Source organism: Gavia stellata, chromosome 6, assembly GCF_030936135.1.
Source record: "Gavia stellata isolate bGavSte3 chromosome 6, bGavSte3.hap2, whole genome shotgun sequence".
Lineage (NCBI taxonomy): Eukaryota > Metazoa > Chordata > Aves > Gaviiformes > Gaviidae > Gavia > Gavia stellata.
Genome location: NC_082599.1, coordinates 3509198 through 3525213, shown reverse-complemented (window position 1 = coordinate 3525213; position 16016 = coordinate 3509198). Strand labels below are relative to the sequence as shown.

Genomic DNA, 16016 nt, shown 5'->3' with positions numbered 1-16016 from the left:
ATCAGCACTAGAATGAAATGAACTGGACTCTGATGTGAGTTACTGGGCTGCAGTGTATATGTTTAACCAAAAATGCACTACTGCTAGGTGGATACAGAAAGAGGGGTAAAACCTCCTAGAGTAGAGAGAAATAAATTAGAGAAAACAATATACAACATAGCTGTGCTGTCTAAAAAGAAAAAAAAAAACAAAAAAACAAAAAAACAAAAAACCCACAAGAGAATATTCTCTAATAGGGTGACTCTTTGGCACCACAGAGCCAAGAACGTGAAACCTCTAAAAAAATCACACTGACCAAACTTCAGATGACCAGCAAATGCTGTCAAACATGCTAAGTTTGGGGCTTAATGAGCAAAACAGGTAGAATGGTTACCATTCACTCTCAAGGCAGCTGTTGTCTTCTGGTCTCCACACACGCAGGTATAGCTCCCAGCATCCGTCAAGTCTAGGTCTTGGATAACCAGCTCAACAAAACGCCCTTCCCGTCTCATTTTGTATTTGCTGTTTGGCATCAGCACCTTTCCGTCCTTCCTCCACTCGACTGAGCCCACTGCCTGGCTCAGCTCGCACTGCAGCGTGGCCGTCCCACTCTCGGTGGCTTCCTCGTTCTTCAGCTCTTTTTTGAAACGGACTGGCAGGGCTGAGAGATGCAGAATGAAAAGGGATTGCAACCCAAGACCTTGTCCAGATCTCTGGTCAGAGGCTGAATTGTGATTTATTGTCTGATTACTTAAGCCTTATTCCAACACCCTTATCCTTAAATACATCCTGCCTTTTTTGTTGATGGAAAAAAAAAATTCTCTAGTAAATTGTTCCGTGGGAATCAAAGTATGTGTGACCTTGATTGGGATCATGCATACAAATGACAAACTCATCCTTACCATTAAGGAGTGATGAACCCTCCTTAACAGAAAATCCCAAGGAATCTAATGTTTCCATAATAATTCAGGAGAACATATATGCATGTCAGCACCCTTCACTTGAGGAAAGGTGAGGAGACAACACACACACACACAACATTGGTATAATGAAAGCTGATCGTGGATGGAGATTGGGGAAAGGAGTGACATGGCAACATGAAAAAGTGGAAGGATGAAAAAAGTAGAAGCAGGACATACAGGTAGGTGTTGCGAGGGAATACACAGAAAGGAGGAGGGAAGAGATGGACAAAAACGTTCCATAGTTTCACGGGTTATTTCTGACTTTTTACCATTCACCAATAAGGCTGCTGTGGTTTTTTGGTTCCCCACTACACATGTATAGTCTCCAGCATCCTTTGGGTCCAGATCGTGGATCAGCAGCTCAGCCACCGTGCCCTCCTGCCTCATCCTGTACTTGTTACTCGGCCGGAGAAGAGTGTGCCCCTTCCTCCACTCCACGGGGGCCTCTCTGCTCAGCTGGCATCGCAGGGTGGTGGTCCCACCTTCCACGGCTTCCACGCTCTTCAGCTCTTCTTTGATGAGCGCAGAGACGGCTGAGGAATGAAGTGTTCTCATTTTACTTTAGGAGAACCATTACCAACTGGTGACCTCATATGGGACTTAAAGCCAAAACAAATTCTCTTGGCACAGCTAATAAGCTCTGACCTACCTGCGCTTCCAGGACTCTACTTGACTTTACAATAGCACACCATGAGTTTGGGAGGAAATAAAAACAAAACAATTATTTCCCAATAATTAGAATATCGAAGTAATTACCCTTCTGCTGCCCAAATGCTGTTGGTCACAGACACGTGAAAAACTCGCTGAGAAAGTACAGAAAAGAATTGCATATACTTTAACAAAATGTGCAGCAGAGGCCCTTCTTACCTCCTGGCTTAGAGCTCAGACAAGCGCCTCTGTCCAGAGCAGAAAGCAGAACAGTTATTCAGAGGCAAGGAAAGATATCTTGTTATCAGGTAGGTTTGATTGCTGTGTTTTAGCATGAAGATATTATCCTAGAAAACAGATCATAATGGACCCAGCCAGAGCTGCCTTTTGTTTGTAGTGATCCCTTTTTTTTCTGAATGCTCCCTATAAATATGCAGGAGCTAGCAGGACCACGGCAAGAACAACAACAAATGGTCACAAGCAGGTGTCTTATTCCTACCATGGATTTTGACTTGGGCTGTGGTCTGCTGGTCTCCAGTGTCACAGGTGTATCTTCCCGCATCTTCTGGCTCTGCATTATGAATCACCAGCTCTGCCACTGTCCCCTTCTGCTTCATTTCATATTTGGCACTTGCCTGGAGCGTGGCTTCTCCCTTTTTCCACACCACGGTGGCATCAGCTTTTGTGAGTTCGCAGCGCAAGGAGACAGATTTCCCCTCTTCCATTTCCGTGTTCTCCAGGGCTTGTTTAAAAAGGACAGGCACAGCTAGAACACAGAACCAGGGATTAGGACATGCCCTCTTGACCTGCTGTACAACAAGTGCCCCATGACGGCTGTCACCCCTTAAAACTAGTCCTTTTCCAAATGAGAAGAGCCACCCTAGACCATCCCTTGGCTATGTAACATCAAAGTGATTCTGCTTGGGAGCAGGAAGAAATCTCTCCCCCAGATGTCATCATCTCACTGGGGATTCCTAGGAGCATGGGGGAAGTTTATCTCATCTTTAATAAGGATCCCTTCAGAGTCCTCTGGGCATCCTCACCTGACAAATTCCCTGCTGCTACAGGGCTCCGAGACAGTATTCATGCCCTAGATCTCTCCTGCTTTCTGCTCCAGCACAAACTGCTTTTGCTATACTACTAAAGGTATTGTATCTGTTTAAGGGCATTGGGGAGTGCAGATGGCATCTGAGAGCCTTTAAAAAGGATGTTTTGGGGAGTTTGGGGGTCTAAACATTAATCAGTTGGCCACCAGCAATTTGACAGGGACTGGACTCATGTTTTCCTGTTCTTGTGCTCCAATGCTCCTGCTCTCCACCTCTCACTCCAGTCTTAATCACAACCACATAAAATAGCTGATAGGTCAGGAACTATGGCACACAGGGTGTAGAAAATGAACCCTGTGCACTTATATATTTTTTGCTTAGTGGGAAGTTACAGATTTTAAATCCCGGATGCATAATGTGAGATTACATGAATGAAATATATACAGGTGCTTACAAGTATACAATATTACCTTTAAATTTTACGTATGAATTTGTAGACGGCACTGCCACAAAAAAGAAGTGCTATCTGATTTTTTTTTTAAATAGAACATCTATTAAGCAATGCATTAAGAAAGCGTGGCAATGTATCTAACTCTGCCTACCATTCACTTTCACCCGAGCAGTGGTCTTCAGTTCCCCAGTGCTGCAGGTATAGTCCCCAGAGTCTATCGATTTGACATCTCGAATAATGAGCTCTGCCACAGTACCACGCTGCTTAAATTCATACTTCTCACTAGCACAGAGAACAGTGTTTCCTTTCATCCATTTCACTGGGGTATCAGGTTTGCTGAGCTCACAGGTCAGCTTGACCTGTTTTCCTTCTTTGGCTTCTTCGTTTTGCAGCTCTTGCTTGAAAAGAACTGGTATTTCTGAAAAAGAACATTGCAGATGTTTAAGAAAACACACGAGACTGGGAATCACTTTTTCCTTTTTGTTTCAGACTTGACTATTCAGATACAAAACCACAGGAACGGAAAAGCACTAGCAAACAGTAAACAGATTCTTACAGCTCACATCTGGCTGCCAGCACCCTACAGCAGCAAAAAATATTTGAGACCACATGCTTTTTTTCCTTTTAACTACTATCTGTACTACTGAAGACATCGCTACTATTACTGTTGTCATTATTAACATTAGTGGCAGATGCTGCCCTGCTATTAATGACACAAACAGCGTGTTGCAGTGTTGCAGACGGGTGGTCAGAGCTGGACCACCGGCACAAAAACCGCAAAACTTCACTGAGGTCAACTCGCACATAACACAGAGGAGACAAAGAAATGGCCAAGCACTTTCTGCCATCACCAGCAGTATTGATTTCTCATTATAAATAACCCCGCAACATATTTTTATCAGACATGAATATGGACTTAAAAACAGCACAGAGCAAACACAGAGAGGAAAGCACAGCCGTATATGAAAGGGTCCCTGTGGAGATCCCTGTGGAGGCTCTATCACAGCCCGGGATTCAAGGCTTTACGGTGAGCTGGTGTAGAGAAGGCACTTACTAGGAAAAAAACTCAACTGAAGTGTCTTCCCTTCAGGTAATGAAAAAACCTCAATTTCTTCCTGGCTTTTGCTGTCTTATGAATATGCAAGTCAACTACTGACTCGGGATGCAGTTGTCCTGTGGTTGTTGAAAAAGTACAGCCTATTCTTGTGTTCCCTTTTTACTTCTAGTTTGGGACCTCAGTGTCACATGGCTAGTGACTTTTTTTTTTTTGCTATTTTTGCATTCTGCTGTTCTGATGCGATCCGAATAGATAAAAGAAAGCTACAACAGTGTAATTGGTTGTAGGCAGCCTTATGACTTGACTCCTTCACATCTACTGGTGATCTGAATCCATGTGTTTAAATCCTGCATCCATCCACACCCTTCTTTGAGAAGAGAAAAATGGAGCTGTTGTTTAACACGTATAATAAGGGGGGTTTTTTTCTAACAGAAAAACTCCTCTTCATCGTGGGTGAGATCCAGGTCCTACTAAAGTCAACATAGATCTTTCTTTTTTGTGCAACAGGCATTGGGAAAGCATCCTAGTACTAATGTAAGACATAACAAATCTGGACCATTAACCATCACCTCTCTTCTTCGTTCTCTGTCCTTGCACAGCAGATCTGAGCCTTAAGTTGGCTTGCTTGTTTGTGCTCTAGATAAATACTGCGAGCATCTTGCCTTCCCTCTTCATGCTCTGAGCTTCAGGTTGACTATTCCAACAACCCAAATGCCAAATCCAGCCTGTGCCATTAACAGCCTCCCTGTATCTGCTCGAACCTGCCCATCTGAATGAGCAATTTTGCTCACAGGAACCAAGCTCCTCCTCAGCCTCAGGCTGGAGCAGTGACTCAAGACAGGCTGAAGCAATTATAACGTGCGGAGCAGGTGAGACAGATTCTCGTACAGCTCAGACCCAACGCGTACCTAACGTACGTGGTGCTTACCCAATGTGCTCAAGGAAGTACATTAGAGCCTCATATGTCTAAGAAGAGAGCTTTTGCTCCAACTTAGACAACAACCCTTCAGATAGCACCTCCTGCCTCATCATGATCTTTAGAATAAAAACTTTGGATGCACTACACTCAATAAATTTGGCTGCCTAAAGCAATTACCCAGACAAATATGGGTGTATGAGCTCCCTCCTTGGAGAGGGCCATCAGTGGAGACAGCTTCAGAAGGCGATTAATCCTTTCTCTGCATTATCTCTTAGGCTGGGTGGATCTGCTACAAAGATGCCCGTTGTTCTCGACTGACCCATTGCTCTCTGCTCCAGACAATTTAGGCACTTAACTTTCACAGAGCTAAAATCAGGTAGGATGAAGGATTTTTCCTATTTCACATTCTGTCACCTCTCTGGGTGCTGTCCCAGATGACTTGATGAGAACCTCTCCTGCACTGTGGTGCAAGGACATGAGGTTCCTTTTCAGCATAGTTTATGTTTTTATCACTTCAAACTATTACTCTGACCTCAGTGTTAGATGACGACTCAGGACCCAAACCATCACTCCAAATGTTCTTACCCTTGACAGTAATAACAGCACTACTTTTAGCTGCTCCAGCCTCACACTCATATCTGCCACTGTCTCTTTCTTCTGCCCTGTGAATGACAAGCTTGGCTTCAAATCCCGACCGGCTGATGTTATACTTGGAAGAATTCCTAAGGCTCTTCCCGTCTTTGCACCACTTTACAGGGCTGTCTGATTTGGAGGTTTCACAGTGAAGGATCACATCCTCTCCCTCAGTGACTTCAGTATCAACCAGCTCCTTTGTGAAGATGCAGGGCTTCTCTAGAATCACATAAAAAACATCTGAGATGTTTCAGAAGAGGTGTGGATTTTCAGATCGCAAGTAATATGTGTGATTTACATCCAAGATCACTTGTATCAAAATTACAGGTCAAGGTTAGTAACAAATAATTCGGTGTTCATGGCTATAAAGCCCTCAGGAAGGCACCAGTCATGCCATAAAACGTTTTTTAGTAAATACCTAATGCCATCTGGGAGAAACTGAGAAGAAAATACACCTGTTGAAGAACATAAATAAGATCTGTCTCACATCTCGCTAAGTATGAACAAGATGGAGACACGATTTTCCTAAGCCCTTTTACATGTCAGCTGATTAGTTTGAACCTTCTAACTGAACGTGGAAAAGTTAATTCTGCATGAAGTGAGGTCAAAGCCAGTCATCTAGAGCAGGTCTCATCTCATCAGTACGAGTTCTCTAAAAACCAGGCAGATAGCTCAGACGGGCCATGTAAGGTGTCTCTATAACCACTGGAAGATGACAAACACCTCCAGAGACCAGATATTCACTTCCAAAATAGGTCTTTAGGACAGAGAAGATGAACAGCTCTCTGGAAGTCCTTGTCTTTCTACACAGCTTATAGAAGCAGCCTAAGCCAGATACCAATAGCTAAATTGGCCAAGGTAGATCTTATCCCTCCTAGCTTAACGCTTTTTAATCCATAAAAATCCAATCAATCAGGATCCAAAACCTGTTTTTGACAGTATAGCATCCCATATTAATGTTACCAAAAGGAATCAGCCTTTTATAAACAAGACCTTTCATTTGCCTTCAGAAAAAAATCTGTTTGCATTTCTGTACCATGGCAAAATTCGGGCAAATTTTCAAATCTTGAAAAAAAAAAAAGTTCTTTGCAAGAAACATGGTGATTCTGAAAAGAATGAGAACATGATCTGACACAGTGGAGACTGTGTGTTTTACATCTCTGGGCAACGAGAAATATTTATGTTTCCAGTAAGAAAACCCCTCTCTAATCCTGCACTCTTGGGCTGTCTGGCATTCATTTTATTCCCTCGCTATAGCAGTAGACTAACACTGCACTTTTAACTCAGTTTAACTTCCAGAGAAAACAATTCATTGTCAACAATGAATAGCAGAGAACACACATAATGTTGCCTTTCAAACAATGAAAACAAAATTAAAAACTTATTGGTTGCACTGTCTTTTTTTCTTGAACTAATTGATTTCTCCTCGCTTACCATCACCCTATCAGCTCAGCTCAAGGAAAACTGGACAAGGCATCCAATGTACCATCACTACAGTATAACATTCCCATCTAAGGTCCAATAAACACACTGAGAGTTGTCCAGGATTACAAAGTGTTAATTCCCCAGCCCTAGCTTCATTATATAGGTAATGATATTACTGAACATATACAGATATACATATGATTGGGCCAAATTTGTAGCATTTTTCTTCTTTTTTTCACCGACCCACATTAACCCGTAGTTGTTTCTACATATTCTTTCCTCTCCTGGATTTTTTATGATTGAATTACCTTTAACAACCAAACTGGCAGAGGTTTTCTTATCACCAGCTTCAAATGCAATGACCCCCGAGTCCTTCAGTGAGAGTTTTTTCAACGTTAGCAAGTGATATCCACCAGGCTGAGACTGGATCTCATTAAGTTCATTGGTATGGAGTGGGGTTTTATCCAAAAACCACTGCACTTTGCTATAGTCTATGGGAGAGATTCTGCATTTGAACGTGGCAGATTCTCCTTCTAACACAGTGACATCTTCCAGGTCTTCTGTTATTAGCACTTTCTGGCCTGAAAGGAACATAGATACATCAATTACTGGAATCTTCAGTTTCTAGCATGAAAATCAATATGGAAAAATCCAAGATTTCCCACGTGAGTATTCCAAGAAAGAAATATGTTCACGATACAGAAGACTGAAACACAATTCCCCTGTTATTGAAAACAAAAAACATTCACAGGAAGATAATATATACAGGACAGACACCAAAATAGGATGAAGACAACTTCAAAGCACCACCAGAACACATATAGCAGAACAAGTAGCCAGTGTTATAAAATCCAAATCCAGTCTTATAAATCCAAAACCAGTGTTATAAAGTTTTGCCTAATGGAATAACCTGGAAAGGCTGAAAGGATGCGTCTCTGACAGCATCGTTGAGCTCTAAACATCACTAAGCAGATGATGCCTCCTGTGACAACCCCTCTGTTTTCTAGAGCAAAGATGACTTGCTTTCTATGGGATAGGACCCCCCAGCCCCCACCTTCTTTGAGTTTAGCCCAAGCATAAACGTAGTGGGAAGCAGAGAGAGTGTCTGACTGCAGCTTTAGTAAAAAGAAACAAAACAACAGCCCCGAAAACCTGCCTGTATAGATATAGATATACACCTAACTATAAATAAATAAAAGAAGGTTTTCACTGTACAGAAAGAGATATCTGATGTTGCTCCTACTTACAAAACCCATACAGGGGATTTTTGCTTTTATCTTGAGCTTTGTGGCAGAGAAGTATTTTTTTACCCATAAAAGTTGGTGTTAGAAACCCCACAGCAAATTCAGGTAGCTCAGATCCTGGGGCCAGGATGGGGATTAAGCACACTTCTTTGCTTCTCGAGGCTGCTCTAGCAGATGATCAGAGGTGGACAAGCCTGGCTTTACCCCCTAGTCTTTAATAGATAGCTATAATAATTAATAAGTGGACACCACCACTGCATCTCCATGTGACTATTCTTGAATCTTTCCACCTATTCTCTTCATTATTTCATCAATATCAGCTCAGGGGTTTCTCCCCTGCGGGGCTCCAGTGAGGGAACTGTGAGGAGCAGTAACGACCAGACCTCCCTCCTTCTCCTTAAACACTGCCCTGCTGTTAACATTGGCCACCGCAGCTCATTTACTGCCTGCGGCATCAAACGAAAGCTGCTTGGGTTGTACTCTTCAGCTGGAGATTGGGTTGTACCCTTCACCTCTAAGGTCCAGAGGGACATTAAGCACTTAAAGATCCCTGGACCACTCATTCACCCATCCCCTCTCAGAAACCACTGCTGGAAAGAGACATCAAGTGATACGGAGAAAAGCCTGGAGGCAGAATAATTTTCCCCTCATCTAATAGCAGGCACTCTGAATCATATCCATCGCATGTTCACACAGGAACACCAGCCTCTCCTCACATCAGCATTTTGGGTTTTAAATCATACCCAAAGTACTCCAGATGTAACTTCTTCAAATCAACAAATTGCTCTGCACATCCAGCTCCATGTTGCTGTATTTTTGTCCACATGTCCTGTGCAGTGTATATACATCATGACTCAGAGCCAAAAATCAGTAGATCTACTACCTGTATGCTGAGAAATAGCTCTGCCTATGCATATAATGTTTCCTGGTGGAGAAAGAGGACGCACAATCATATTACTCTCATGCATACCTTGCACGACTAGCTTGGCTCTGGACTGGGCATCACCAATGTCGCAGGTGTAAGTGTCACTGTCACTTTTCTCCAAGTTATTTATGGCCAGCTGAAGGACTTGTCCTTTCTGTGTGATCTCGTATTTCTTGCTAGCCCTCAGTTCAGCTATGCCTTTCCTCCAGACCACAGAGGATGCAGCTTTCTCACTCTGGCAAATAAAAACTGCAGTTCCGCTTTCATCGACTTTCAGATCTGAAAGTTCCTTGACAAAATAATTAGGTTTTTCTGGAAAGGGAAAAAAAAAAAAAAAAAAAAAAAAAAAGAGAGAGACAGAGACAGATTTGTTACCCAAACAAGTCCTGAGCATACAAAGTGGTCTTGAATCCCCTCTTCCCCAACTTGTTAGAATCACAGAATATGGAATGACAGAATCACAGAATAATTTTGGTTGGAAAAGACTCTTAAGATCACCGAGTCCAACCATTGACCTAACACTACCAAGTCCACCACTAAGCCATGTCCCTAAGTGCCATGTCTACACATCTTTTAAATACCTCCAGGGATGGTGACTCAACCACCTCCCTGAGCAGCCTGTTCCAATGCTTGACAACCCTTCGGGTGAAGAAATTTTTCCTAATATACAATCTAAACCTCCCCTGGCACAACTTGAGGACATTTCCTCTCAGCCTATCAGATGGAATGGATCTAAGAAGATCACCAGGTCCACCTCCTGTCACAGGACATATGAGGCAAAATATTTCCAGGGAAGTTTAATGCCATTGTACAGGTACTGGTGAGGTCTCATCTTGCAGACTGCATGCAGTTTTGACCACCCGTATTCAAAAAAGACTAAATTTAAATTGCCAATTTTGGTAGTACATAAGATTCTTCAGTACCTACAAGGTGTTTTTTTAGAGATTTTTTTAAAAAACTTTTAATAAATGACATTTTTTGAGAACTAAAAATTGATCCTGTTTAGGGAGAGAGAATAACATCTCCCACAGGCTGTAGATATTTACCCCGACTTCTGTACATGCCAGCCCCTATGTATGCCACAACTGACCTTGCACTGTGATCCTGGCTTTTGTTTTAGAGACGTCTGTCTCACAGGTGTACTCCCCACTGTCCTTGACTGTGGAGTCATGGATGATCAGAACAGCCCGTGTTCCCTCTTGGTGCAAGTCATATTTCTGGCTTTTTCGGATTGCTTTGCCATCCTTGTACCACCTGATGCTCACATCAGGTTTCGACAATTCACAGCTCAGGCTGATGTCCTGCCCCACTGCTGATGTTTTATCCTCCAGTTGTTTTGTAACCTCAGCAGGTTTTTCTGAAGAGGCGGGGAAAAAAAAAAGGGAACTTTGAATAAAAATCACGATCATGCTCACTATATGGTTGGGGTTTTTGCAATTGAAATATCCAGCAAGTTTTCACATTCACCAATGAATGATTCATATTATGTTAAGGAAGGGAGGGGAAAAGCAGTCTTGTTCTTTAGTACATATTGATTGCAGTTATGGGCTCTCAGTGAATATTAATGATTGCTTACAGGAACCGAGGACTTGTCCTGATGGCATCCATTTCAGGGGATGTCATTTTGTCACCACTGAAGTTACAGTAGGTGTGCAGTTATGGTGGGATCTAGCTCACTCAATATAGACATCTATGCTATAGAGATATAGAATCATAGAGTCGTTTAGGTTGGAAAAGACCTTTAAGATCATCAAGTCCAACTGTTAACCACCATATGTAGCAAGAAGCACTCACCCCAGGGCTGCTCTACAGCCAGCAGTGATCTGCTAAGTATGGGCAATAGGCTTCAAGAACAATTTATTTTGTCCTAAATAGGTCTAACTGCAGGTGATGAACTATGTCTGAAAACTACCTATTTCTTCTCTCCACTGACTACCCAGGGGGTCTTGTGTGATTACCTCTGAGGCACACAGTCTAGGTAGTAATTGTCTGTACAATTACACTACCCAGTGTATTCTGCCATTCTCAAATATCTATAGAAAGTTTCAGCCTTTCACCTTTTTTAAAGGAAAATTCTCAGTGCTTCAAGGCTCACAGAGAAGGCTGCTATTCACTTTGATAATAACAAAAGTTTGCCTTCATGGTTTACTGACATACCTTATGAAAAGACACACAAGAAATCAAACCCTAGAACGTTTCTGATCTCATTACCTTTCACAACCAGAGCAGCCTTGGAGGTTAGACCACGAGCAGTGAAAATTACTTCCCCAGCATCATCAGGAATCACGCTTTTGATATTGAGCGTATATTTCCGACCCATGTTAGAGGCTTTAAATCGCCCACCACTTTCCACTTTGCTCCCGTTCAGCATCCAGTTGAAGTCATCAATACTTTCATGGGACAAAATACACTCAAAAGTGCAATCTTCTCCCTCCTGGATTTCAGTGTTCTTCAGCCGTTTGGTGATGCCAATGTTCAGTTCTGGAAGACAAAAAGTAGGTCAATACAAGGAGAAAAGGCTTTTATTATTGACATGAGTAGTAATATTGACATTTTTAGCTCATCAAACTGGGTTATTTATAGGATTGGCAGGACAACACTGCATTCCCCACAAATGTATTTGACATGGGAAGGACTTCTCAGACATTATCCACTTAGAATAATCACAAAGCTATAGAAAAAAGGGACATGTGAATTTCCTGGCTTTGCTCTGGAAGGACTGCATGGAGAACAGCTTACTTCATGGAGAAAAGTCAAGATACAATGAGCTAGAGACGTTAAAAGCTGTCAGACAGAAGCCTCTGGGATGCTGTGTGAGGTTTTTCTCCGTGCTGAAATGAGAAATGGGACATTTGTATTTGCTAACTTGTTACTATCCTACCCTTCCTGGTGTTCAAATCAGACAAATTCAAAATTTGTCTTATTATCAATATGAGTTTGAAAGCCATGAACACTCCTCTTTCCTTCAAGCAGCCACAAGGATGAGAGGACAGGCTGAACTGCTGGGTTCTTCAGTAAAGAATGTTGTCTGCTTTCGTGTTCCCACAACAGACTGAATTAATAGCTCAAAAACATGAAACACAAGTTGCTTGGGGTTTGTTGTTTTTTTTTTTTGGGGGGGGGGGGGCGCGGGGTGGGGGTGGTGGTTTAGTTTTCAGGGGTTTTTTTTGTGAAATTATTTGCTCTTCTGGGAGGATTTCTACACCTTAGGGATGTTCAGGCAGGAAATAGTGTCACAAAATTCTGGGCGTGTGATTTTCACTGAAATACCAGATATACTTACATCAAAGAGTAACAGGGATTGTTCAGACATCACTGTGTTATGTGAGGCTCGTGGTGGAATAGGTGTGAGAAAAAGTGACCAAGCCCACCCACATCTGCAGCACCCCTTGACTTACCATCATCTACAATACTTACCCTGAACACTGACCTTTGACTTGGCAACATCAGTGCCAATATCACATGTGTATAAACCTCCATCTGCCTTTTCAAGGTCATGGATAAGGAGGCACAGGGTCTTCCCAGACTGTATCTGCTCATACTTGTTACCAGAAGAGAGCTTCACACCATCCTTTTTCCAAACGGGTTTGACCTTCTCTTTGGAGACTTCACATTCCAGTTTAATTACACCTCGCTCCTCACCAAAAACATCATCCAAGGACTTCATGAAGACCGCAGGCTTCTCTGAAGGTTAAGGGGCAAAACAGGGAACAAACAGGATTATTGAAGTTAAGACATTTTCAGTTGCTACCAAATATTTAAAGAGAGCTTAAGTAAACCCTTGTCAATGCTGATGATACCAATGCAGAACCTAAAACAGTCTCACATCTCATTATTGGAATGAGTTTTAGGGAAATCAGAATTTATTAATGGGAGGATGCATGGAAGGAGAGAGGCAGCCTGCATTGCTGTGGATGGGGGGTGATATTCTGTGCTGTAATCGTGGTCTTTCTTATGACTGCACACCTATGAGATTGCAAGGACTAATTTTATTCTGTGTTGGGGCATCTGCCAGGCACAGGAGATTCCATCACAGGGAATGGGGCTTGTAGGAGGCATGTAGGGCCTCAGTGAAGGTCAGAGGGACAGCTTCACACTTCTATAGAATAGCTACTCAACAAGACAGACTAGGTTTAAGGAAGCCCTTCTCTGCATCGTGGAAGAGCGGAAAATATTCTCTGGCAACGTCCTTTCTCCTTGCAGCAGTCTACAAGTGGAAAGGAGTCTGGTGGTTAGAAGGAAAATGTGTGAAGAGGAGTGATTGGGATGTAGGTCTTCTAAAGCCAGAGAGCTGGCGCTGCCTTTTCACGAAGCAGGATTCACGCAGTAGGAGCAGCAATAAAAGGATATTCTGCACACTCTCCTCACTCTCCTGAACATTTTTGCTCTTCCCTTTATCTAATTTAAAATATATTTGACACAGAAGATATTTATACAGGGGAAATTTTCAACCAGATATAAAAGAAAAGAGGAAGAGGAAATCCTTAACTCTCTGAGTGGATAGAGTAGAAGAGTTAAGTTATTCAGATGCGCTGGGAAGAACAAAATAGTCATGATCAGGAGGCAAAATGCAAGGAGAATCATCTCTCTGATTTCCTAAGAAGGCACAGAGGACGTCAGATTCAGACTTGTGGAGAGAATGGCTCAGAACTTTCCCACTTGTGTTTCCAGATACATGAAGGAGTTAATTTAGGATAACAAATCACTGTGACTTACTTGAGCATGCATGTATGGGTGTGTTGCTAAAGAAAATGTGATTTTGAAATTATGGTGAGAGTTCTACCTGAAGTTTCTATCATGCCTAAAATAATTCATGCAACTTACTGTGGCTTAGCTGATGCACAAGAACATGTTAAACTACAGCAACTTAAAATCTGGTCACACATCTAAGACATATGACGGACAGCAGCAAACTGCCTTCTCTTTGCTGATTCAGTCCAGCTCCAGAACTGATGTACTAAAGGCGTGCCCTACCCTTAGAAATACACTGAAAGCTCACCTCCTTGCAGACAAAAATCTTTAGAAACAACAATTTATAAACTATATACTACTGAAGAGCCCTACAAGTGAAGGAAATTGCTCTTGAGACTATCCTGATAAGTAAAAGCATGATAAAGAGCTATGGAAAGTTTTGGCAGGACATCAAAACAGTCTTCCTTAGAAAAATCATCAGCTACAGTAGAAACTTACACTGGAAGGAAACCCCTCCATGCCTATTACTTGGTCCTAGAAAGGTGAAGCTTACAAGCAGGATTGCGGCATGGGTATGGTAAATAAGGGCTCTTTTGCAGCTCTTATTTACGTTCAGGAGGAGTGTGATCACGACCCACCTATCACCTTCAGACGCACGCTCTCTGACACCTTGTCTGACTTCATTGTCACTGTGCCAGCATCCTCAGGCTTGACCTGCTTCATTGTCAGCATGTAGCAATTGCCAACGTTCCTGATGTCATTGAAATTGTTGGTGTAAAGGAGGGTGCCGTTGAGGAACCATTCCACATCCTCGTCATCATGGGACAGCTCACAGGAGAAGACAGCAGAACTTTCTTCTTCAATTTCCACGTCCTGCAGGTGTTTGAGTACTTCCACATTGCGGGCTGTAGGAAACCAAGGTGCACCATCACCACTGTCACCATAAATCAGTACTGTTACCACAAATAGATTTCGTAGTGTTTATTAGATGAGTTTAATAGATGTTAGAGTTTATTAGATGACTTAGACTGGTCTCCTGTACACCATGGGTCATTACATTTCATTTAGTTGGTTCTGCATTTAGTCCAACAAAAAAACATCCATTATAATGACTATATTGTCCAGAACCCTCAATTCTCTTTTAACACATAAAACTGTTTTGCCTTTGTTTCTTTTTAATTTAAAAATAAGTAAGTCTTTCTAAAATGGTAATGACATTACAGCGATGCCTAAATACCCCACAGAGCTCCAGTCTCTGTGTGCGCATCACTACACACAAACACATAACTAAATTATCCCTGACTCACTGCCAGGGAAACACAGAGGATGAGATGAAGACAATGGATTTTGTCACAAACAGCAAGTACGAAGAGATTAAGCAACATGCTCAGGTTTAGGGAGCAACAGGAATTTAGTTTTCTCTCCCAGTCCTTGGCCAGAGGTTTTTCTTTGCAGCTTCTCCACCCATGAAATGCTGTTTCTCAAGGACTAGCTAACTCAGACAAGGATTTTGGGAGTATTGAACAATTTTGTCTTTTGGATGAACCTCGTCAAGGCCAAACTGTTATCAAGAGCTGCTTCCTGGACTTCTGGAAATTATTCCATGGCTCACCTCCAAGTCTTGCTGAAAGTGACACAGTGATCATCTTTTCTTACAGTTTCACCAGAAGTGAAGAACGGGCTAAAAACAGTGCCGTACCAGGATGAGGTAGAGCATCATTATGAATAACAAAGGTACAGCAGATCTAAAAGCTGACACAGTGCTCAGGAAATGAAAACCACAACCAAGATCACCAGAACCAGAGGCCTGTAGCTGTTTAACATAAAGCACATTTTTAGCAAGAAGCACCAAAGAGTTCTAGTTCCTCAGATGAAATGGAAAACAATGTGCCTTGAGAAAGATGCATGAATTTCTGCCTTACCCAGGTAATGTGTGTGGAAGGGCACTATCTACTTTATGCCAAGTGCTGGATTTCAGTATCATGGAATATCAGCACAGTGCATAATACAGTCAGTTCACTTAAGATACTGCATT

General features: G+C 42.3%; 1 protein-coding gene across 1 annotated transcript in view; it reads right to left on the bottom strand.

Moving 5' to 3' along the window:
* The window catches only part of OBSCN (obscurin, cytoskeletal calmodulin and titin-interacting RhoGEF), a 194316-nt gene that overhangs the window by 111720 nt on the left and 66580 nt on the right, over positions 1 to 16016 (bottom strand). The window contains 11 exon segments of the mRNA XM_059818275.1: positions 374 to 640; positions 1211 to 1474; positions 2089 to 2355; positions 3238 to 3504; positions 5648 to 5914; positions 7429 to 7701; positions 9335 to 9601; positions 10380 to 10646; positions 11501 to 11770; positions 12707 to 12973; positions 14620 to 14886. Of these exon segments, the coding sequence (XP_059674258.1) occupies positions 374 to 640; positions 1211 to 1474; positions 2089 to 2355; positions 3238 to 3504; positions 5648 to 5914; positions 7429 to 7701; positions 9335 to 9601; positions 10380 to 10646; positions 11501 to 11770; positions 12707 to 12973; positions 14620 to 14886 (2943 nt within the window).